At 61.9% G+C, this 23,177-nt stretch overlaps 2 protein-coding genes across 3 annotated transcripts; one reads left to right on the forward strand and one right to left on the reverse strand.

Moving 5' to 3' along the window:
- Nucleotides 1–1,909: 1,909 nt before the first annotated feature.
- Nucleotides 1,910–21,327, forward strand: MAPK8IP1 (mitogen-activated protein kinase 8 interacting protein 1). 2 transcript variants are annotated; one of them, XM_086341300.1, is made up of 12 exons: nucleotides 1,910–2,247; nucleotides 13,231–13,336; nucleotides 15,203–15,514; nucleotides 17,012–17,093; nucleotides 17,252–18,064; nucleotides 18,204–18,279; nucleotides 19,021–19,193; nucleotides 19,403–19,512; nucleotides 19,612–19,728; nucleotides 19,818–19,888; nucleotides 20,021–20,119; nucleotides 20,476–21,327. In XM_086341300.1, exons 1-12 carry the CDS (start codon nucleotides 2,147–2,149, stop codon nucleotides 20,546–20,548), a joined length of 2,133 nt encoding a protein of 710 aa, XP_086197426.1. In that variant the 5' UTR covers nucleotides 1,910–2,146; the 3' UTR covers nucleotides 20,549–21,327. The 2 variants fall into 2 exon arrangements, with proteins under 2 accessions (XP_086197426.1, XP_086197425.1); XM_086341299.1 differs by lacking the exon at nucleotides 1,910–2,247 and adding an exon at nucleotides 11,957–12,105.
- An 86-nt stretch (nucleotides 21,328–21,413) lies between these two features.
- Nucleotides 21,414–22,073, reverse strand: FREY1 (Frey regulator of sperm-oocyte fusion 1). Its single transcript, XM_086341368.1, has 3 exons — nucleotides 21,941–22,073; nucleotides 21,743–21,816; nucleotides 21,414–21,570 (listed from the first exon to the last, which is right to left on the reverse strand). Exons 1-3 carry the CDS (start codon nucleotides 22,042–22,044, stop codon nucleotides 21,449–21,451), a joined length of 300 nt encoding a protein of 99 aa, XP_086197494.1. The 5' UTR covers nucleotides 22,045–22,073; the 3' UTR covers nucleotides 21,414–21,448.
- Nucleotides 22,074–23,177: the final 1,104 nt, after the last annotated feature.

Consider the following 23,177-nt stretch of genomic DNA (forward strand, 5'->3'; position numbering starts at 1 on the left):
AAGCTGCAGCTGCTTGGTGCAGAGGAAAGCCAGGCCCAGAGCCTGGACGCTGACTTGGTCTGATACCATCTAGCCAGAGTGGCCCTTTCTCTACTGTGTGAGGGTTTCCAGTTTTGGACCGCTGGACATGAGAGCTTTATTAACTCACATCCCAAGTTCCTGTGAGAAGGGGTTCAGGCCATGCCAACGATATCACAAGCTGCCTTGCACAGAGTGAGAAAGGAGAAAAGGAAGAACCTGACCCTGGGACTTGTCTAGTTCTCAGCTCTGCTTTGAAGCTCCTGATGGCCGAGACCTGGGCCTGGCATTCCCTCTCCCGCCTTCTCCTGCCTTCTCTTTAATACGGCTTTGCTTTGGCCTTGGGAGCTAATATACCTGTGCTCTTGAGCCAAAGATTCTGGAAGGTGGAATTGTCCTACACGCATACACATTCCTGACCTAAGGATGCTCCCTAGTAGAGAAGCACACACACTAAGGAAAAATTATTAGCCACTGTGGCAAAACTGCTTTCCTAGAAGGAAAAGTAACACCATAGCAGCAAGTGGTTACCTTTTGGTCCTAGTGAAAGGAGCCTGAACCAAGACAGGCAAGATTATGTGTCCCCTCTGGGCCCAGGAACAGGGAGAAGAGAGGTAGCAAAGGCCTTCAGGTCTAGACATTAACCTCAGAACTGGAGCTCAGGGGTTTTTTGCTGCAGGGCAGGTGCCCACTGCTCCTTTCTGGGCACTACACTGTAGGCACAACCAGTGGGCAGGCTAGGTTTGCCCATAGGGCTCCACAGCTGTGAAACAGTTTGCCTCTTCAGAAGGACAGGCCTCTGTGGCTCTCTCAACTAGCCATACAAGCCAGTGAGATTTGGCAGAGGCTCTATGACCCACCAGAGCTGGGCACCTAGCTTTGCCCAGCAGCCTGAGTGCCCAGAAGTCCATGTTCTGTGAGAGAATGCACAGGCTTAATCCTCTTAGGGGAGAGAAGTCCAGGAGGAAACATGACCTGGAGGTGCAGGGCAGAGGCACTGGAGGGAGCCGAAAAACCATCAAAAGAGTTCCAAGAAGTCAACCGTAGGGGCAGGAGGAAAAGCCCCAAGTCTTAGAGAATGTGAGAAGCCTGCTATGGGGTGTCTGAGTGCAAATGGGGGTACTCTGCAGGAAATACAATTGAGGTGCTAAGTGAGGAGAAGGTGACGTCAAAGTCCTGACAGGAGGGAGAAGCTGAGAGAAGCCAAAAGGAAGGGCTCAATTCACCATTAGAAGTGTTATGGGCTGAATAGGGCTTAAATCACTCTTTAGAGAGGAGACCCTTGGGAGAGCCTTTGGGTGGAGGGGTGGGGAGTCCCCTCAAGGGGTGAGCCCTAGTTCCCAGCTGGAGGTGGGGTGTTCCCAGCCTCCAGTGCCAACGTTTGTATTACATTTCATCCTCACGACTGCGGGATGGACCATTATCGTCCCCATTTCACAGATGAGAAAAAAATCAAACCTTAGGACTATTGTCACTAATGCAAAGTCACACCACCTATTCTGCTAGGAGAGCCGGCCTGTGACTTCACACCACCTCACTCCAAAAGTCTGTCGGTCCTAGGAGCCAGCTCCCAACACCCACTAGTGTTTTTCTGCCTTCTTCCACGACTCTCCTTTCCTGACTGCCTTTGTCTGCAGCGAGGGGGTCAACTCGGGTCCCAGGGACCAAGATCCCGCCATTAGTTACCCCATACCCGGGCGCTAGGCCCACCCCAGGAAGAGAGCCCGCAGGGACACAGAGGGCTTTGCGGAAGGGGAAGCTGCTGTTGTTACTGCGTGGGATTGAGGGCGGGGCGGGGCCAAACTCGGGGGACCGCGGGGCTGCGACTTCAGCACCTTGGAGAGCGCAGCGGGGGGGGGGCGGGGCTCCCGGGTAAGGGGCGGGGCGGGGCGGGGCGTACCCAAGGCCGGCCGAGGACCCGGGAGCGCGCTCGGAGGCGCTCGCGCCAGTCCCGAGAGCGGCGCGCGGTCTGGAGCCGCGCCCTGCCCTGCGCAGGTGCGCCCGCCGCGCAGTCCCCAGCCGATCCCCGCGGCGGCGGCCTCTCGCCGCGCCCGTGCCTCCTTCCCCGCTGCCGCCGCCGCCGCCTCCGCGCCGCGCTCCGCCCGGATGGCCAGGGCTGTGCGGGAGAATGGCGGAGCGAGAGAGCGGCGGCCTGGGCGGGGGGGCCGCGTCCCCGCCTGCCGCCTCCCCGTTCCTGGGGCTGCACATCGCGTCGCCGCCCAATTTCAGGTGAGGCTCTCCGGCCGCCGCGCCCCACCCTTCAGCCTAAATCGATCTGCCCGGGCTCGCCCCACCCCGCACCCGCCCCGCAACACACACTCATGGGAAACCGCAGAACGAGAGGGCGGCGTGGGGATGGGGTCTCTTCCCGAGTCCCCGTCATCCTCAAGTCTAGACTCATGGCCGATGCATATCCGCGGTGCGGCTCCCTCCGCCATTCCGTGTCCGAGGCGAGGAGATCCTGAGCTGGAACTGGAGGAGGGGGCGCGGAGGCCGCCTTCCCTCCGACTTTGGAGCTGCGGCGGGGTCTGGGGTCCGCGTTGAGATCCCGCAGGAGGCAGGAAGCCTGGGACTCTGCCTGCGCCCAGTCGGAAGGCTCCTGTATAGAGGATGGCAGTAGGTTGGGGTGCCCCGCGGGTCCCAGTTTCTTGGGGCGACCGACAGCCTTGGTGCTGGAGAGAGTCGCAGGCCCCTCCCCCAGCCCTGCCTGGCCAGAGGGGCCCAACTCCCAGGCCTGGCGTGGCCAGGACCTTCTGTGGATTGGGACAGCACTGACCTGGTCGGGTGCGTGTAGGTGCCGAACGAAGGCTCAGCCTCAACCCGCGAGATCGAGGCCCGGCTGTGGGAGGGGGAGTCTGGGTTGGAGCCCGCAGGAGTAGCCAGGGATATTGGTGGGGTGGGTCCTGCTGGGGTGAGTACCCTGGACCCTGATCTGACCTCCTCCTTCAGCTCTCTCCCTGCCCCTAGTCTGGCCTTAGGCATCTGGGAGGTGGATTTCGGAGAGGTGGCAGTGGGTGTTGCGGGGGTTGGGATGGACGTCCCTCTGTCCTCATCCTGGCGGGTTGGAGAGGAAGGAGAGGAGGGGTTACCGCTCCAGAGTCCCCAGAAAGAGGCCTCCGTTCCCCATTGTTTGTCCGTGTAATGAGCTGGCGCCTGCCCTTCTCCTGAGGCCCCCACCCGCGCCGGGCCCCAGCTGGGCTCTGGCGCCAGCCCCTCTTCTTGACCAAGGGGTTGCTGGCTCCCCGGCCCTCAGGTGGGCAGGGACCTCCAGGGATCGCTAATGGCCTCATCATCAGGACTAGAAATCTCCCAGAAGGCCCCGAGCTGAGCTGCCAAAGACCAGATGGAGGAGGCCGGGCTCCAGGGCTGGGGGCTTTGTGGTTCGAGCCTCAGAGTAAGGAGGCCGAGGTCTGAGACTCACTCCACCCGGTGTGAACTGCGCTGTCTTCACACCAGTGCTGCCCTCCTTATAGGAGGGCCCTCTGTGGTGGGAGAGCACAGCCCTCCGACAGACGTGGATGCGAATCCTGGCTCCACCAACTTTCTAGCTGCCTGGCCTGGTCCTGAGTCTCATCTGTTGATGAGCTAATTCATATTGATTCCTTAAGGTGCATCACGTTGGCACTCAACAGGCGTCACCCTTCACACCAGCAGGCGTTGAGACAGCTCATTCCTGCTCGGGGCATGTTCCTGGAGCTGGCTGAGGTCTCCCTCCCCACCACTCCGGGCGTCAGGATGGGGCTGCCCATTTTGTAGATGAGGAGACTGAAGTTCAGGAAGGCGGGTGGCTTCCCCGAGGGGAGTCAGGACCTGAGGCTGCATGCTCAGTCCACTCTACCTTCAGGCCCTGCCTCTGGCCCGGAGGACAGCTTGGCCTCCCCTGCCTGCTTCCCCCTCCCCAGGTGAGAGCGCTTGCCATTCCTGCTGCCCCGGCGGGCAGGTTATCCTGGACGCCTGAGGGACAGTGACTGATAAGGAGGGCCCACCAGTGAGTGTGCCCACCCCTGGGCCCGGTGGGCGAGGGTGGCACTGTGCCAAGGCTGAGCGTGGGTTGGCCCTCTGGGACACCAGGGCCTGGTTGTGGAGATGTGAACAGTAAGGCCAGTGTCTCCGGCCCTGAGGCCTGCCCTGCCGGCTCCAGCAGCCCCCGCTGCCCTTTCCCTGGCCGCCTCTCACAGTTCTGAGCTCGGCTGATGGAGCCCGGGTGGAACTGCTCCCCTGTGGCTCTGGCCTGGCTTTGAATCCTGGCTCCATCCCCTTAGCCACATGCTCAGAGTGGGTGCCGAATGCCTTGGGCCAGTTTTTTCTCCACGATGCCTACTTTGGCCCCTGCTCAGGGCGGCCCTAAGACTTGGATGAAACAACACATGTTGAGTGTTTCAAGGCTGTGAAGAGCTACATTCACGTAGGGCTATTCTTGTGGGTATTATTTTGTGTGTGTGTGCACATGTGTGGACGTGTGTGTGCACACGTGCATGTGACCCAGCACCACTGTCCGCTTCCAGAAGGCACAAGACGTCAATACCTAAACTTCAGTTTGCTTGAAGCCCGGCACAGAGTAGGTGCTCAGTAAGGCGTTAGTGCTTTATTATTTAACTGGGGATGCAACTGGAGAGTTCAGAGAAGAACGCTGGAAACCCTGCCACTTGGGAGGCCTTTGCTTTGCCCAGGCGCCGTTCTAAGCACTTTTTGTGCAAGGGCGCCCAGTCCTGCCCAGAACCACATAAACAGAATCTTGTCGTTATCCCCACTTTGCAGATGAAGAAACTGAGACGGGAAGAGGTTAGATAAGAGGCAGAGGTCGAGTTCAGAGCCACCCTGGAAAGAGAGGACCCAGAGGAATAATGATGGAGGAGAGTTTGTGGAGGGGGACACGGGTGTAGATCTGAAGAGGGCGAGCATTTATTTGCTGAGAGTTGGTGTAAATAAACCTTTTTTTTTTTTTTCTGATTCTAGAAATGCTCCAACCAGTTACTAGTAATTACCTTTGATTCCGGTGTGGGAGAGGGATTTTCACTTATTTCACAAACTTCTGTATTCTTTGAGTTCTTATTTTTACCATAAGCATAAGTTACTTCTGTCACCTACAAAAGAATAAAAGAAAGTTGGATGGTAAAGTGATACATGTTCATTTTAAGGAAATTCTGTGAGAGAATTTAGAGTCTTAGCAGAGGATTCCTTGAGCTAGGTGGCAGGAGGAAGAGGGGGACAGTGGCACAGTCCGTGTGAGAGGCTGCTGGGGGGTCAAGTGAGCGGCTTCTCCGGGGTGTGCCGAAGGCGGCGTGGATGAGAGGACCTTAGAGACCAGCCCACCCCCACCCCCTTCCTTAGCGGGAGACAAGAGAGGCTGAGCGGGTTCTGGAGCGCACACAGCAAGCTGCAGCGGAGCTGGGGCTGCACCGGGTCTCAGGACTCCTTGGACACGATGGTCATGTTCTGGCCCCCACGCTGCCTGGGGGGCACAGGAGCCGAGGGCCCCCTACTCATCTCTTCACAAAGTTCTGTGTACTCAGCTGTTCTTCGTTCACTCAGCAAGAACTTGCGGGAATTCCCAGTGGTTAGGATTCCACCCTGGCACTGCCAAGGGCCTGGGTTCGATCCCTGGTCGGGGAACTAAAATCCTGTAAGCTGTGCTGCCCGGCTCCCCACCTCACCCCCCAAAAAACCCAAGTACTTGCACCTTGCCGGGCTCACTGAGACATGCCAGAGGTGCAGATGAGGGCCTGGCCTGTCGTGCGGGCGGCGACATGGTCTATGTGGTCGGACAGATAGACAGACAAGGCCTTACCAGACAGGTGGTAGGTGAGCTGGTGACTCGGGCCAGGGGCCTGGAGGGGCCCTGGGTCAGAGCAGGGTCAGCTCAGCGCAGGCTGGGGGGCGAGTGAGGGTCACCCAAGAGGAGGGGTGAAGAGGTAGGGGGTATGTGACACCCAGGCTGGCCCAAGTGCGGAGAGCAGGCGTGCAGGGACGCAAAGGCCCCGTGGGGACCCTGGCCTGTCCCCTCACAAGCAGGGGAGCGCACAGAGGTCTCGGGAAGGACAGCATCAGGTGGTGCCTTGGGCTTCTGATCAGGAGTGGACAGGGAGGCAGGGAGGCCACTGGGAGACCGGCCGTCGTGAGGGTGTGGACGGGGCTCAGGGGAGGGACATTTGGAGGGTAGACTAGCCCCCTCCCCGGGGGACGGGAGAGAGGCGCCTGGGATGAGGCCGGTCCCCTGTGGGAGGTGAGAGGCTTGGCGGGTGGGGGTGATGACGGGCGGGGGTGATGATGTCACTTGAGGCTGAGCCTGAGGTTGCTGATTGAGGGGGGACCCAGTTAGACGGTTCAAACAGGCAGTTTGTGTGGGGTCTGGAGCTCAAAGAGGAGGATGGGGTGGGGCCACAGGCCCTGGGAGTCTCTGCTCGGAGAGTGAGCAATGACCTGAAGCCTCAGGAGGAACATCGTACCCAGGGAGACAGAGTGAAGGGAGAGGTTGGGAACCTGCCACATTTGGGGGGCAGTGAAAAGCTGCTGCTGTTGGGGCCACCCCAACTGCCCCCAGACGGCTGCGATGAGACAGAACGTGGACTCTGCTCACACAGCCGGCTGTGGCCAAGGCAGCATTTCAACCCAGTGATTGGATGTCAGAACCCTAAGTTGGCCTCTGGATTCCTGGGGCCCCAGGGGGACCTGCAGTTTGGGCCCCGGGTCCCCTTCCCGCTCTTGCGCGTCCAGGGCGCTGTCTCTGCAGCCGGCCCTGCTCTTGGATTCATTCAAGAAATCTCTAGGCACGTCCACCGTGGGCCTGGCCTTGCCCGGCACCAGAGACACGGGCAGGTCCCAGGGCCTGCGTCCACCAGCGCTGCTTCTAACAAGCATTTGTTTAGTGCCTGCAGTATACGGCCCCGGGCTTCAAGTGTGGAGCAGAGCGGGGCGGAAGTCAGAGTTACCCCCGAGGAAACCGGCTCTGCGAGGGGCGGGGGCTCGGGGGCGTGACCCAGAGCGGACTTGCGGAGAGACGTCCCCCAGATCCCACCGCGTCCCAGGCTGTATTTGTGTCAGGGTCTCTTCCTGTGTGCGAGTCATCACGTGGAGCCATAAGGTGACACGCTCTGTCTTTAGTTCCCACTTTCAACTTTATAGTTGAAAGCACAGACTTTATAACGTTCATCCCAAAGAGGGAGCGAGCAATGCTCCATCGGCTGGAAGACCCCGCGTGCCAGACTCCGCGGTGGTTTCCATTATGGGACACACACCCTTGTGTAGAAAGATTTTGCCAAGGTTGGGATGGTTTCCATAGGATTGTTTCCCGAAAGTCGAGTCACCAGATCCCAGAGTTCTTGCTCCATATCAGCACCAAAGTATTTAAACAGATTAGATGCTTGCTAACCCCAAGCAGGGACTTCCCGGGTGGCCCTAGTGGTAAAGAAACTGCCTGCCAGTGCAGCTGGGCTTCCCTGGTGGCTCAACTGGTAAAGAATCCGCCTGCAGTGCAGGAGACCTGGGTTCGATCCCTGGGTTGGGAAGGTCCCCTGGAGAAGGAAATGGCAACTCACTCCAGTATTCCTGCCTGGAGAATCCCACGGACAGAGGAGCCTGGCGGGCTGCAGCCCATGGGGCTGCAAAAGAGTCGGGCTGAGCACAACCCCAAGTAGGGGTGTTCTTGTGGGACTGGTTTCTTGGGTTGGATTCAGTTTTCAGTGAAGATGACCCCAGTGTGGACAGAGTTGATAAAGGAATTCCAGACCAGAGGAGAAAACCCAGCCTGACCCCAGGGTCCCCCAGAGCTGGGGTGGGATGGAGAGGGGCCTCTGAGGGTGAGGCTGGGCCTGGCGCCCCCCCACTCTGCTGTCTCGGCCAGCAACATCTTCCCAGAGGCCCCCACTACTATCCCAGACACGCAGGCAGGGTGCGGGGCACACAGGAAGTCAGGCTGAAGAGGGGGCTGGCTTTGAGATTTCCGAAGGGGAAGTCTAGAAAGACCTGGGGACACCAGCATTTCATTCATTCAACAGCAGTCGCTGAGCACCTGTCAGGTCAGGCCCCCCACGTGATGCCGCCCTCACGGGCCAATTGCCTCTCAGGGGAGCCTGCCTCTGGTCACAGAGCCCACAGGGAAAATTCCAGTGACTCCCTGCCCCAGGATGCCTGCACGGGGGACCTAGGCCACAGCCGGGCTCTTCAGCCCCATCAGGGAGCCAGTGGGTCAGGAGCCTAAGAGTTGGAGGGTGGGAGGCGGGGGCAGGATCCACAGGTGAGAATTTGGGCCCCTTCCCGTAAGGATGGGGGGAAGCTGTTAGGGTTCTGAGCTGGGGTTGGGTGATAAGACCAGACTTGCATTTCACGTGTTGGTCTTGGTGGCCCCTCGGAGAATGGCCTGTGGGGGAGCCCAAGGGAGGTGGGGAAGCTGCTCAGAGTAGGGCAGCCCAGGCTAGGGTTCGAGAACCCCCTGGGCAGCCGTGCTCAGTACTCAGAGGGCGGCAGAGAGACAGGCGGGACCCCTGGACTGCAGCTGACCCCATCACAGCGGGGCCCCGTGAGATATCATGGGGGGACCCATGGTCAGTCAGCTCACACCCTGACCTCCCTCCCCAGGAGCCAGGAACAGGAAGACAGGAAGAGCCTCTGGGCAGCCAGATGCCTGGCTGGGATTTGGCATTGCTCAGCTTGAAGCCTCAGCACTTTACCATTTAACCCTTGTTTGGCAGGCACTGCTGACTCCACCTCCTCCTGGGTGGAAACAGCAGCTTAGGAAGAGCTGCTCTTGGTGGAATGCAGCTGTGACTGATGGCACATGGCAAGGGAAAGGCTGTGACGTAAACATCGAAACACAAGAGACTTGTCTGTCCGTTTAGGGGAGCTCGGCTCAGGCAGGGGGAGCCTGAGGGTGGCACGTTCAGAGGACAGTGAGGAGCCAGAGGGGAGGACTGGGGAGCCAGAGTGGGAGGCGATGAGGTTAACTCAGAAGAGGGGGCCTGGGTGATAAAGACTGACGCCAAAGGTCAGGGGGGTCTCGAGAAACCAAACCCTTGCCGTAGAGTCGCCAGATGCTAGTGTGGGTGAGACCTTGTGACCCGTCTCACCCAAACGGGCAAGCAGGCCTGGGTGATGAGGGCAGCTGCCTCCGAAGGGCTGGGGTTCCCAGATCTAGAGGCGAAGCTGGGGACCTGACCTGCAGCGGGTCGTGTGTTTCAGCCTGAGCTGTCTTCTGGCGCTCTGGGGGCCGGTTTCTGTGGGGAAGGTGGATCAGTGGGTTCAGGAGGGGACCTTCCTCCTTCCTTCCTGCCCCCACTGCCCCCCTCCCCTCCATCTTTTCCTTCCTCCTCAAGGAGCTGCTCTCCTTGAACTTGGAGGGACTAAGGGTCTGTATGGCTTTCCCTCCACAAAAGGCCTCCTGGGGCTTCAGCTGAGGGACCCAGAACTCCTGGTGCCTGGAGAAGCAGGAGGGAAGGGCAGGGAGTAGGGCGGCGGAGGGCTGGGCAGAGGCGGACGTTGCGGGAGGTGGGTGTGATTTGCAAAGGCGACTCCAGGATTAGTCCAGCCCCTGATCCTTGGTCGGAACCTCCTCACAGCACCCTGTAATTTACACACACTCCACTCAGTAAAGTTTACCAGCACCCAGATGGGGGGCCTCATCTTACATATAGGGAAGCTGCAGACCTATGGCATCTTCTATCTGAGCCTTAGTGTTCCTCATCTGTAAAATGGGCAGAATAAAACCATCTTCCAAGGCTGGAGTGAGGATGAAGGGAGACACAGAGCGTAAAGAAGGTTGGTGGCCAGGGCACAGCAGCCACTCAGGCGACAGGGCGGCTGATCCTCGTGAGGGAAGGAGTTGGGATTTGATCTCAGGCCTCCTGCGTCTGAGCCTGGTATGGCGGCCATTCCACCATCTTGCCTGGCTTAGGAGTAAAAAGTAAGATTGAGGAGCTCCGTGCACTTGCCCCACCGGAGCCAGGGATCAAGTGTGGGCTGCTGAGCCCCAGCCCAGGGTCTGGCCACCGCTGCCCTCGGTGGCCCTCGTTGCTCGTGTGGAGGCTGAGGCAGCTGTCCCTGCCCTCCCCCAGACCTGCCTCCCAGGAAGCAAGAATGTCGGGTGATGCTGAGATTGCGTGTGCAGAAACGAGCTGAGAAGCCCCGGCCCAGGTCCAAGCCAGACCCTGCAGGTCTGCTGCGAACACTCTGGTCTGAGAGGAGCCGTGGAGGCTGAGGCTGTTATGGACAGCCATCAGCAGACACATACTGAGTGCATAGTGTATGCAAGATGACCTCACCAGCTCTGCCCTCCAGACTTTGCTGGCAGGGGGGACCTTTATTTTTCACCTGCTGGGTGCAGGGTGGGGATGGAGTGTCAGCTCCGTCTACTTTGCAGCCTCCTGGGAGGACGGGAAGGGTGCTCAATGCAGGCCTCTTCCCCTCTGCTCCTTCACACTGTCTTCCCTCCACGCACAGGGTGACACCAACCGCAAACAGGAGGAATGACGGACCGGTGAGCGCTGCCTGGAGGGCTGTGAGGCGCTGACACCGGGGGCCAGGAGGGCTTCCTGGAGGAGTGGGCTTAACCAAACCTTCTCCCAGCAGGCACAGGTTGAAAGCCTGCCACGTGCTTCATCCAAGCACTGGGTTAGACACTTGGGAGGCAGATGCAAGAGATGAAGCTTCACACACAGTTGTGCAAAGGGTGGTGTTTCTTCTGCCTCATCGTGGTGGGTGTGGGGTGAGCGATGTGCAGGCATGGGGAAACTGAGGCAGACTGGCCAGGGCAGAGGCCTGGGACTGCAGAGGCAGGAGCTAGGCCAGGCTGGGCAGTGAGGACAAGAACATGCAGACGTGTGCGGGGGTCCCAGGCCCCCAAGGGTCGTCTGAAGGCACGTCTGGGCTAGTCACCCAACGGTCCTGCCGCTGCCTGGTGCCAGCTGAGTCCCAGGGACGCCTTCTCGTGATAGGCCAGGCTGCCAGTGTGTGTTCCCCACCTGATCAGTACCACTGCAGATGGGTTATCAGCCCAGGATCAGAGATGCCACCCTGCGCCAGACCAGGCAGGGCTGCCCTGACTTCCTCCCCAGCCTGCCCCTACCTCCACGCCCTGCCCCAGCCCGGGGAACCTACCACCCTTGGGCTCCAGGTCAGAAGAGGCCTTCAAGAGCACATTGTCCATCTGCTACCTCAGCCGATCAGAATCCCTCCGTGCCGTTCCTCCAGGGGTCTTCCAGCTTCTACTGCTGCCACCCCGCAGTGCCAGGAGTCTCTTGGGCCCCCAGGCTGCCCTTCCTGCCCTGCCCTGGGAGATCCACACATGACCTGCCCCTTAGCCCTGGCCTTGGAGCCTCCTTTGCCTCCAGGCACTTCCTGGTTGGAAGGACAGACCCCTGGGGAAGGGGGCCGGGTTCTGTCTGCACCCAGGTGGGCAACAGAAGCAGCCCAGACCCACCCCAGGCAGCGCTGTCTGTGAGCCCACAGAAACCTGCCTGATGAGCTGCGGGGGCTGAGCATCCCTTTGTGGAGAATTTTGGAAGCACAGCCCCTCAACCCCACACCCATTTCACCACCAGGAGCCCTAATTGTGCTGCTGGCCCTTTAAAAGCAGATCGGGGCTGGCTTTTGGGGGGAAACAACCCAGATTTCTGCCATCTGCGTCCAAGCTTGGGCCAGGGAGGGGGGGCCACCCCAGCCCCCGACAGGATCGGGGCATTGGAAGGGCAGGAGGAGCCCGACATTGATTGCAGTAACCTGATCCCGCAGGGGAGGCGGCCGCGACAGCAGCGGCTGCGAATGGCCGGGGGAGGAAGCTGCCTGCAGCTGAGGGCTGGCGGGGCAGAGCTGGGGTCGGCAGCCAGCCGCTGCCTCCTCTCCCGGCCCATCTATTTTTAATGAGCTCCCCAGGCTTCTGCAGCAGGCTGGACACAGAAAGGCAGGCCCAGGCGGCGGAGGCCGGAGGCCCCAGCCCTGCCCCGAGCCCTGGCCCCCACCCCCACCCTTCTGGGAATGAGAGGGCGGCCCTGGGGCCCCGCAGCCCCCCGGCCGGGCAGGGCTCTCCATGCAGCTGGTGCTGAAGATGGATTCAAGCCCAGACAATGACAGCTGGTTGGAGGATCAGTGGGAGCACTGGTAGGGGTTTGGGGCCTGGCGTGGGGGAGGGGGAAGCTCAGGGGCGGCTCCACGGGGCTCCGGGTCTGTGTTTGGTTTGGGGGGAAGGCCAGAGGCAGGGGGTGTGGCCTCCTAGGACCCCCTGGGGCTGAGCGCACCACCTCTCCTGGGTGACCTTGGACTAGTGAGTCTCCATTCTCTATGCCTCAATCTCCTGGTATTGAAGAAAAGACTCAGAATTCTCCCCAACTTCCTTAACAGAGTTCTCCCACTGTCCCACCCACACCAAACCGGGCAGATACCCAGGGCTGGGGCTGAGTAGGGGCTGGCACAGCCCGCCACTCTAGGGCGGGGGCCGGCCTTGCGGTGACAGGGTCCTAGTACAGCAAGTTAGAGTTCCCATGCTTTGAGTGGGGTCTCTTGAGTCCAGGACACCTCCAGCTTATCCCAGCCCCGCCATGGGCAACCTCCCTTTCGGGGCCCACATGCCAGGCAGGAGGATTTTGCATTGGAATTGATGAGACCAAGAGCACAGAACGGGGCACTGTCTTTCCTAGAACTGGATAAAGCTAGATTGACACCAGGCTCCCCTTCACCTGCTCCCAGGACTTCCGAGGGTGGGACCTCCTGGGCCAGGGGCACGGAGTGCCCCTCTGAGCTGGGGCGGGGCCTCTGCCAGTACCCTGGGTTCTGTCCCCGAGGTGCACAGGGAGGCCCCACTCCTGGACCCCCTTGGAGTCTCTTCTCGATGCTCTGCCTCCTCCATGGGTGAACTGGAGTCAAGTCAATGCCTTGACTCTGGAAGCCATTTCTTTGGCAGAGCCGAGGCTCTGACCAGCTGGGCCTTCTAGGCACAGCCTCGTGGTTGACAGCAGGGTGGAAACTCCCAGCCGGGTAGAGCTAGGGTGACCCAGAGCCCTCCCTTCCAGTCCTTGCCGGGAGACCTGCCTTTTGATCTGAGCCCCGAACTTGCCCTGCCTGTTCAGTGCCCCTTGCATTGAGGCAGGCAGACCTCAGGTCCCATCCTCTAGGGGCTGTGATATGTCGAGGGGCCGCCCTCGGAAGAGGGACGAGGGAGGCATCAGGGTCCTCGGCCCACCGCCAGCAGTCCCCTGAGTGGTAACTTTGGCTTCTTGTCCCCACCAGGCTCACCCATGACATCAGCCTGGAGGAGTTTGAGGATGAAGACCTCTCCGAGATCACCGATGAGTGTGGCATCAGCCTGCAGTGCAAAGACACTTTATCCTTACGGGTAAGGGTGGGGTGGATGGGATGGGTAGGGACAGGAGGGAGGGTATCCCTGTATCTAGAGGGGCTCTCAGGGGTCTGTGTGGCACTCCCATCTGAGGAAATAACATGCAGGAAACATCCAGGACCATGCTTGGCACATCTTGAGTGCTCAGATTTTTTATTTATTATGTATTTATTTATTTTGCCAGGGGCAAAGGTAGGAGACAGCTCCTTCAGTTGCCCACAAGAAGGGAGACAGCAGGAAGTCTTGAGGCCTAGGACAGTAGCAGTTAGAACCAGAATTAAGGGAAGGCTCAGGACTACCCTAAATCCTTTCAAAAGCTTCCTTGGCAGAGGGCCTGAGGCAGTGTAGGGTGGAGTCCAGTGAAATCTGCAGTGCTTTGGGGCAGGAGAAAAGAGCCAGGGCGCTCCCTTGGCTACATGGCACCAAACACACCACGAGCCCTGCGGACCCCCTCTGGCCCACTGTCCTAAAGGTCCCTCTGGAAGGTTAATCCAGCATTGCTGCTCTGGGCCCCCATGGCTTTGCCATAGGACAGAGGGCTCTCTCAGCTGCCGAAGGTCTGAATCCTGCCCGGAGAGAGGTCCCCAGCGTCTGGGGAGACCCAGTCAGACAGAGATCCCTCATGTCTTTTCAGAACAGGAAAAAGGGGCTACAGGCCAAGAGATGGAAAGCAAGCGCGCAGCTAGGTTGCAGAGCCCAGAGTCTCTCTCAGCCCCCAGGAGGGTGGGCGGCCGGAGTAGGCATGCTGTTGGGAGGATGTTAGCAAAGGAGAGCCGCAGTGTGAGTTGGGGTGGGGTGCCTCTGTGTTGACCTCCTTTTGCCCCCAGAGATTCTGTAAGTCCTGCTAGGCAAGAGGAAACCGAGGGGTGGGGCTAAACTCTACCGCATGCTTTACGCCCCACCCCCACCCCGGCCAGGCCTGGAGGGGTGGAGGCAGAGCCCACTGCTTCTGGACTAATACAGCTTCTTTGGGACTCCCACACCATCCTCTTGGATGACTTGTACAAGCAGAGCCTTGGTGTATGTGGGGCCTTAGCCAAGCTCCAGGGGACTATCACGTTTTCTTGCCAGTAAATCCTCGCCTCTCTGGGACGCTGGGAGGCAGTTAACTGGTGAGGGAATTGGGAGAGTCAGGGGATCTGTCCAAGGTGCCAGTGAGTTAATGGCAGGCCTGGAACTAGAACGGAGCTCTGGACTGTCAAAGTTAGGCTGGCCCGAGAGAAGACCTCAGGTTGGAGGGTCCTTAGCCTGAGGACGGAGGAGGGTGTGGATGCCACTGCCTCCTGCGGGTGCTCGCCACCTGCTCCTTCCCGCCCGGCATCCCTCTTCCGGCCGCGCTCTGGTCCTCCTGGTCCGCACTGCGGCCCTCCGGGCTGAGACTATTTCCTGAGTTTCCCTTACTGCCCACTTCAAAAACTAACCCCGGTCTCCATCCCTTGTGGGGCCCTGAACAGCTCAGCGACCCCTCCGTCCTCAGTCCCCATGGCAACAGCGGTGACCTCACTCTGGGCTAGGTTTACTACTCGGGTGAGGTCACCGGCCGTTGCCAAGGGAACGAGGGGGGTTGCAAAGAGTCGGAAAGCGGGGGACCGTGGGCGCGGGGATCGGTGTGGACTGCCAAAGGTGCGGACTGACATGCGGAGGAGGCGGCGGCCTCGCGCGTCCTCGAAGGGGTGGGAGGGCACGGCCCCCTCTCGCGGGGCTCCTTGCCGCTCTCCCTGTCTCCCCCTCTTTGCGGCCGCGGAATGGGCTCGCCCGCGCCGGGTGTGGGGCGGGGGGGAGGGGGGGATGGAGGGCGGTGCTCGGCCGCTTGGGCCCCGCCCCCGCCCGGCCCCCTGACGCCCCTCCGTCCGCGCCGCGCAGCCCCCACGCGCCGGGCTGCTCTCCGCGGGCGGCGGCGGCGGCGGGGGGAGCCGGCTGCAGGCCGAGATGCTGCAGATGGACCTGATCGATGCGGCGGGGGACACTCCCGGCGCCGAGGACGACGAGGAGGAGGAGGAGCGCGCCGCGCGGCGGCCGGGAGCGGGGCCACCCGAGGCCGAGCCCCGCCAGGAGACGGCGCCCCGCGGCCAGAGCCAAGGGCAGGGCCAGGGCCCGGGCCCAGGCAGCGGAGACACGTACCGGCCCAAGCGGCCCACCACGCTGAACCTCTTCCCGCAGGTGCCGCGGTCTCAGGTGAGGCGGGGCCGGGGCTCAGGGGGCGGCGCCGCGGGGCGGGGCTCCGGCAGGTGTCCTCAGGGTCCCGGCAAGGGCCGCGGAGCCGGCAGGGCTGCGCGAGTCAAAGAAGTCTCCAGCCTGGTGATGCTTGCTTGGCCTAGCTTTCCCAGGGGGAGGTCCCTGGAGAGGTGATCGCTGAAGGCAGGCAGAATCCGCCCTAAGTGAGACGGGCCGAGTAGGTCTGGCTGGGTTTCGAGCCTCGAGATGAGACGTGGAAGGAATGTAGGGACTGAGAGGGGCAGGGGGAAGATGCTCCTGGAGAGGGAAGTAGGGGATTGGGAGAACAGGGGTTGTCAGGGTGTCGGGGTTCCTGGTGAACGTGGGGCAGAAGCAGGGCCTGGAGAAAAGGGCACGTGAGGTGGCCGCGTGGGAAAAGTCAGGGGAAGTTGTGAGGAGTTGTGGCTGGGGAGCAACCGGCGCTTTGAAATTCGGGCAGCTGGGAATTCCCAGGAGGCAGGGAAGAGAAATGGGAGGCGGAGCTGCTGGGCTGAGTTGGGGGCCTAGGGCCCCTGGGCTGGGTGGCTGGATGCCAAGAACGGTTGAATGAGGTGGGGGGAGAGCCCGCGGTGGGCCATTGTCTCCCAGGCCCAGTCTGGGGAGGTTCAGAGGAGCAGCTTGGGGAGCTGGGGCTGTGGGTGGAGGGTGCAGGGGCTGCAGAGGGAGGATCGGTCCCTTTCCCAGGATCCTCTCTGGTGGGTTTTGGCAGCCAAATTCATGAATGTGCGAGCCTGTGAGGGTGTTCTCAGGGCAGGGGGCTTAAGGTGTCTGTAGGGAGCCTTGTATATAGGCATTGTGGAGAGGGGTCCCAGGGGCAGGAGAATGTGGGGTGTGTGGCCCGGAGACCCAGGGAGGAGGGCCTCTGACAATTACATCTGTCATTCCTACGTCTTGTGCTCCTGGCGGGGAGGGGTGGGGGAACTGAGTCCTGGAGCCATCATTTGTATGATTCATCCCAGTCCCCCAGGCCAGCTGCTGCGGAGACCCTTCTTCCCACCTTTCAGGCTTTATGATCACGTCCCTGCCCCTTCCCTAGGCCATGGCTTCCCAGGCTCCAGGGGAGTAGGGCTGGGAGTGAGCATCTTCCCTGTAAACCCTCCACGTCTGAGACCCCGGGATGGCTCTGTCCCTGGATGGCTCTGGCTCCCCTCCCCACTCACCACCAATGTTGGCCGTTGCCACTTTCATTGAGGCCAATGAGAGCATCTCCCCGAGGCCCAGCCAGCTTCCCTGGGCCCAGGGGGTGGGCTGTCCCACGTCAGCAGGCCTGGCCAGGAAGGTTGTGACTTGCCACCCCTCCTGCCTGCGCCAGAGGGCTCAGGCCCTTGGCAAAGTGGAAGGGGGGGCAGGGGCAGCAGCAAATGGCCTAGGGCTGGCCTGGGGGGGCAGGGTCAGGGCCTCCCTGTGCCGGGCACTGCTGAGCGCCTCTGTCACAAGGGCCTTTTGTTCCCTGCACAGGACACACTGAATAATAACTCTCTGGGCAAGAAGCACAGTTGGCAGGATCGGGTGTCGAGATCATCCTCGCCGCTGAAGACAGGTAAGTGAGGACCCTTCCCTTGCCTGAACCCCAGCTGTGGCCAGCAGTGGTCCTGGAGCCTGCCGCAGGCCCGCGGGGAGGCCCCACCGTGTCTTGGTGTCTGTGTCCAAGGGCCGGGTGAGGGCGCTGCCTTCAGCCCCGCCCCGCCTGCTCTCCAGGGGAGCAGACGCCTCCGCATGAGCACATCTGCTTGAGCGATGAACTGCCGCCCCCCAGCAGCCCCGCACCCACCAAGGATCGAGGCACCTCCACGGACAGCCCCTGCCGCCGAAGCGCCGCCACCCAGATGGCGCCTCCCGGTGGGCCCCCTGCCGCCCCCGCGGGTGGCCGAAGCCACTCGCACCGCGACCGCATCCACTACCAGACGGACGTGCGGCTGGAGGCCACCGAGGAGATCTACCTGACGCCCGTGCAGAGGCCCCCGGACCCTGCAGAGCCCACCTCCGCCTTCCTGCCGCCCGCCGAGAGCCGGATGTCAGTCAGCTCCGACCCCGACCCCGCCGCCTATCCCGCCAGTACCGGGCGGCCACACCCCTCTATCAGCGAGGAGGACGAGGGCTTCGACTGCTTGTCGTCTCCGGAGCGGGCCGAGCCGCCAGCCGGAGGATGGCGCGGGAGCCTGGGGGAGCCGCCGCCACCTCCGCGGGCCTCGCTGAGCTCGGACACCAGCGCCCTATCCTACGACTCGGTCAAGTATACGCTGGTGGTGGATGAGCACGCACAGCTGGAGCTGGTGAGCCTGCGGCCGTGCTTCGGCGACTACAGCGACGAGAGCGACTCGGCCACCGTCTACGACAACTGCGCCTCTGCCTCCTCCCCCTACGAGTCGGCCATCGGGGAGGAGTACGAGGAGGCCCCCCGGCCGCGGCCCCCCACCTGCCTCTCGGAGGACTCCACGCCGGACGAACCCGACGTCCACTTTTCCAAGAAGTTCCTGAACGTCTTCATGAGCGGCCGCTCTCGCTCCTCCAGTGAGTGGGCAGCAGGGAGCTGCAGGGGGAGCTGGGGGAGGTGTCCCTGGGAGGCGGCCCCAGGTCCACCTGGTCATGGCATTAGGGCTGAGCCGGGGGCTGGGACGATCCTCTCCCAGCTTGACTCTGTCGCCTACAGGTGCAGAGTCCTTCGGGCTCTTCTCCTGCGTCATCAACGGGGAAGAGCAGGAGCAGACCCACCGGGCCATATTCAGGTGAGAGCTGAGGGCCGCTTGGCAGGCAGGAGCTGGCCACACCCTCCTGGCCTCCACCGTCACCACATGGCCTAAACCCAGCCCCTGCACTCAGCCCCAGGACAGTGTCCACCCTCTAGGAACCTGGAGTTCAGACACAGAGTGGACGGTCTCAGAGTGATGTGTTTGCTGCCAGAGCCCAAGAGGGTGCCCAGCAGACACCCCTGACCACACATTAAAACCCACCAGCCCCTCACCCTGCCCCTCGTGGAAATAGTCCCTACCCATGACCCCTCACTTAGAACTTCCCTGTAGCTCAGATAGTAATGAATCTGCCTGCAATCCAAAGACCCGGGTTTGATCCCTGGGTCAGGAAGATCCTTTGGAGAAAGGCATGGCAACCCTCTCCAGTATTCTTGCCTGGAGAATCCCATGGACAGAGAAGCCTGGCAGGCTACAGTCTGTGGAGTTGCAGAGTTGGACACTACTCAGCAACTAACACTACCACCATCATGACCTCTCACAGTTGATCTGTGGCCTTGCTCCCTTAGCTGTGATTTCCTTGGTGGCAGATGCATGTCTGATTGACTTCGGTCCTCTCCTCCCGGCCCTAGGAGTCACGGGCACACGGGATGCTGTGCAAATGTTTATTGAACCAGTGATGTCGATGTAGCTCCCCGACCCCAGAGCAGGGTGGGGATACAGATGTCTGGTTGAAGGGGCCCAGGCGGTGAATTCCTGATGGGCCCTCACTGGGGACAGGTTTGTGCCTCGACATGAAGACGAACTCGAGCTGGAGGTGGACGACCCTCTGCTGGTGGAGCTGCAGGCCGAGGACTACTGGTACGAGGCCTACAACATGCGCACGGGAGCCAGGGGCATCTTCCCTGCCTACTACGCCATCGAGGTCACCAAGGAGCCTGAACACATGGCAGGTAGTGTTCCCTCCCCTGCCCTGGCGCCCCGGGGCCCCCATGTCAGCCCCGCCCCCATCACTCCTGGGCTGACTGGTGCTCCAGATCTCAGCCTCCCAGGGAGGGGGGCCTGAGAAACGTGAGGCCCAGCCCAGCAGGGTCAACCCCGGGGGCGGGGGTGGTGGCCCTCTGTGGGTCTGCCTGCTGCTCATTCCACACTTCCTTTCCAGCCCTGACCAAAAACAGTGACTGGGTGGACCAGTTCCGGGTGAAGTTCCTGGGCTCCGTCCAGGTCCCCTATCACAAGGGCAATGATGTCCTCTGTGCCGCTATGCAAAAGGTAGCTACTCTGCTGGGGAGGGCACCCACCCCCGGCCCGGTCCCCCATCCTCTCCTGGGGAGAGGGGCGCCAGCCTGACGTCCCATCCTGCACCCACAGATCGCCACCACCCGCCGGCTCACCGTGCACTTTAACCCGCCCTCCAGCTGCGTCCTAGAGATCAGCGTGCGGGGCGTGAAGATCGGCGTCAAGGCTGACGACTCCCAGGAAGCCAAGGTGACGGCCCGGGGCCCCCCCTGCTCTCCCACCAGATTCCCAACCTGTGCTCCCGTGGGCTGACGACCACCCTCTTCTCCCTCCTGTAGGGGAATAAATGTAGCCACTTTTTCCAGTTAAAAAACATCTCTTTCTGTGGATACCATCCAAAGAACAACAAGTAAGACCAGAGGGGAAAGGGGCAGAGGCGGGCGTGCTGGCTCAGGGTGCTTGCGGTTCAGCCCGGGGCCTGGCGTGCGTCCCAGGGGCCTGAGCCCCCGTCCCGCCCAGATGGACTGCTCTCCCTCCGCAGGTACTTTGGGTTCATCACCAAGCACCCTGCTGACCACCGGTTTGCCTGCCACGTCTTTGTGTCTGAAGAATCCACCAAAGCGCTGGCAGAATCTGTGGGGTGAGTATGTGCGTCCTGCCGAGCTCCCAGCCCTGGCCTGAGGGCCCCAGCACACTCCTCGGGCTCAGCAACACCCCCAGGTCTCCTAGGGCCTCTGCACAGCACCCTCGGCTCACGCAGGGAGGGCTGGGCGGTCCTGCAGTCCCGACTTTATAGTCGCTGGGCCCTTTCTTCACTTGCAATCTTATTCAGGAAACACCATGTGTAGAGAACAGAGCTGAGCAGCTCTGACCGAGGCGGGGTTGGGAAACAGAGTCCGGAATAGGGACCCCGACGCTCCAGGGTGGAAACCCCGAAACCCCGGGGGGAGATCCTGCCCCTCCCTGGTGACGCCTGGGTGTCTGCCTGCCTCCTAGGAGAGCGTTTCAACAGTTCTACAAGCAGTTTGTGGAGTACACCTGCCCCACAGAAGACATCTACCTGGAGTAGCGGCGGCGCCACCCCGCCCTCGCACCCCCGGGCCAGGGCCAGGACAGCGGGCTGCTGACAGGATGTGGCACTGCTTGAGGGGGCACTTGGCACTGCCAGAGGAAGGGCAGCGGGGGGCTGCTGGCCGGGGTGGGGGAGGGCAGGGGCTACCGGGAGAAGCGAATGCAGTCTATTGTAATATATGGGGTTAAACTCACCTGTGGAGGATGGTGTGGGCTGCCCGGGGGTTGGGAGGGCGCGGGGCTCGGGGGAGGATGAAGCCTCCTGCCAGGACGGGGTGCCCTCCTAGGAGCAGAGGGCTCTGTCTCATCTTGGGCCTCCCTCACTTCCCCCCTACCAGGGCCTCTGGCTGGCAGCTCCTGCCTCGACAAAGCCCGTGCCACCTGCAAGTGCCCACCCCAGCCCTGCCCCCAACTCCCAACCCCCAGCCGCGTGGGCCCCCGAGCTCGCGCCGAGTCCAGCCCCTCCTGAGGACTCTGTGGTCAGGAAACGGCCGCAGGTGGGGGATGCCATCCCCATTCCCAGCTCTGTCACCGGTGTGGCCTCTGGACCGACAGCTCCCACCGCAACCCCGCCGGCGCGCTGGCCCCCTGGCAGGCGTGGGGGTCCCCACGGGGAGGGGAGAGCACAGCAGCGGGGGCCCTGCCTCAGCAGGAAAAGGAGGCTCTGCCCTGGCCCCGGGCCAGCCGGGGCCTCTTGGCTGCTTCAGCTGTAGCCCCATTCTAGGTCCTGTGACCCCGGCCTCAACTATTAAAGTGCCATTTCCTGTCGGGACCGCACTGGGTGTCATCTGCTTGGACCTCCCCCCCTGCACCCCCCACCCCAACCTCGCCCGGCTCGTTCCCACCCCAGGAAAGCCCAAGGCTTTACTGCACAGAATAGTTTTATAAGGGGTTCCCATCACAGGCGTGAGTCATAGTAGTACTCGGCCATGTCAGGCCCGTCTCGCTTGCGCTGCTGGGCCCGGGAAAGCAGGGGTCGGGGCCCCCGAGGCCACGGGTGTTTCGGTCGGACCCCGTAGTCTAGAGAGAGAGAAAAGCGGGTGAGTGGCAGGGAGTGTCTGCGTTCCCCTGAAGTCTTCCCCACACACAGGCTGTTTGGGGTGAGAAGGCCCCGAGGCTGGCGGGGTGCTCGCTCCCAGGGCACGGCTCCCCCATCAGGGAGCAGGGTGGGGAGAGGAAGGGGAGAGCCTACCGTCCACCAGGCCGGAGAGCGGCGCCGAGAGTTCCAGGGGGGCTGAAAATTCCTCAGGAACAGCTCGCTGAGGCCTGCGGGAGAAGTTGGGGTGCTCAGTGCTGGCCGGGGGGCAGCCACCACCTCCCAGAACGGGAGCAACGTCTGAGGGTGGGGGGTCCTGACACCGGGGAGGGGCCGGCCCACCTCAGGAGTTACCTCAGCGGCTGGGGGCGGAGGAGCGCAGCTGCCAGGACAAGGTACAGGGCGAAGAGGCTCAGCCCGGCCCTGGGGTGCAGAGCCCCTAGCATGGCGAGAACCATCCTCCACGCGGTCCCTGATCCCGGCTTCTGCCTGCCCCTCCCCCGGCAGGCCGGAGGACGGAACCTGCTGCCCACGCCCGACCGCCTCACAAAGGCCCCCTGCTCCGTGGCTCCGTGTCAGCAGCGGCTCCAGGCCGGCTGGGCAGCTCCCTGCTGAGGCCTGTGGGCTGGTTGTACTGAGGCGGTGGGCCTCCAGGTGCCAAACCCATCTTACTTTAGACTCACCGCTGAGGGCACAGATAGCTCAGCTCAGATTCCCACCTTGCCCGCTCTGTGGGCCTGGGCTTCCTCACCACTGAGGTCAGGTACCTACACAACCTGCCCAGGGACGGGCACCCAGGAGGGCCTGTGCAGAGGTCGCAGCCACCGCCCGGAGCCCGGCACTTCCACTGCTCGCCCAGCCTCCCTCTCCCACCGCCCGCCCTCCCACACTGACTTGCCCCGGGAAGGTCCTGCAGCTGGAGAGCCCTGAGCGGGTCCCACCGGACAGAGCCCATGCTGAGGGCCTCCCCACAGGCTGACCCCCACAGCTTAGCACGGCTGCAGGCCCGCCTCTGAGGCTGACACGGACTTCAGCATAGGTGACAAAGCCTGGGACCTGGGCCTCTTGAGTGTAAGCTTCCCAAGGGCAGGGACTACGGGATGTACTGGATGCCTGCTAGGTGCTCAGTAAATCCTCGATGAGCGAATAAATGGAGTGTGACCTCTGACCAGAGACTAAGTCTCTTCACAGGCCTGCGGCAAGGCTGTGTGGCCCTCTGCTTCCTGCCCGGCCCAGTGTTAACTCAGTGTGGACCCCGCTCCCTCCCTGGACACAACTGGCTCCCAGGAACCCCTCCCCCGCCAGGAACCACAAGTTCAGACGCTATGGCTCTTCCTAACTCCAAACCCCTCATTTCCTTGCCTCTGAGAGGAGACGCCACTCTCTCCCTTTGTATACACAGAGTCCCCAAGGCCTGGCTGGGTCACCCCCCACCCCTCCTGCCACCGTCTTGGCCCTATCCATGGTTGCAGGCCTCCATCTTCCCCCTCCCCTGCCCACAGGCACCTGAGGTTTCAAACAGGTCCCTCCCCACCACCTCCCCCTCCCCTCTCCAAGACATCCTTTGCCTGGTGGACCCGGCCCTGCCCTC

The sequence above is a fragment of the Bos grunniens genome, chromosome 15, assembly GCF_055505025.1.
Source record: "Bos grunniens cultivar Pamir isolate PY7600 chromosome 15, Bosgru_T2T1.0, whole genome shotgun sequence".
NCBI classification, from domain to species: Eukaryota; Metazoa; Chordata; class Mammalia; order Artiodactyla; family Bovidae; genus Bos; species Bos grunniens.

What these genes read in the sequence shown, in the direction of transcription:
- MAPK8IP1 (XM_086341300.1), top strand. Translation starts at nt 2,147, where the DNA reads ATGGCGGAGCGAGAGAGCGGCGGCCTGGGCGGGGGGGCCGCGTCCCCG. An exon ending in GCGTCGCCGCCCAATTTCAG is followed by an intron (nt 2,248 to 13,230) that starts GTGAGGCTCTCC and finishes TGTCCCCACCAG; the next exon opens with GCTCACCCATGACATCAGCC. An exon ending in AAGACACTTTATCCTTACGG is followed by an intron (nt 13,337 to 15,202) that starts GTAAGGGTGGGG and finishes CGCGCCGCGCAG; the next exon opens with CCCCCACGCGCCGGGCTGCT.
- FREY1 (XM_086341368.1), bottom strand. Translation starts at nt 22,044, where the DNA reads ATGGTTCTCGCCATGCTAGGGGCTCTGCACCCCAGGGCCGGGCTGAGC. An exon ending in CTCCGCCCCCAGCCGCTGAG is followed by an intron (nt 21,817 to 21,940) that starts GTAACTCCTGAG and finishes CTTCTCCCGCAG; the next exon opens with GCCTCAGCGAGCTGTTCCTG. An exon ending in GCTCTCCGGCCTGGTGGACG is followed by an intron (nt 21,571 to 21,742) that starts GTAGGCTCTCCC and finishes CTCTCTCTCTAG; the next exon opens with ACTACGGGGTCCGACCGAAA.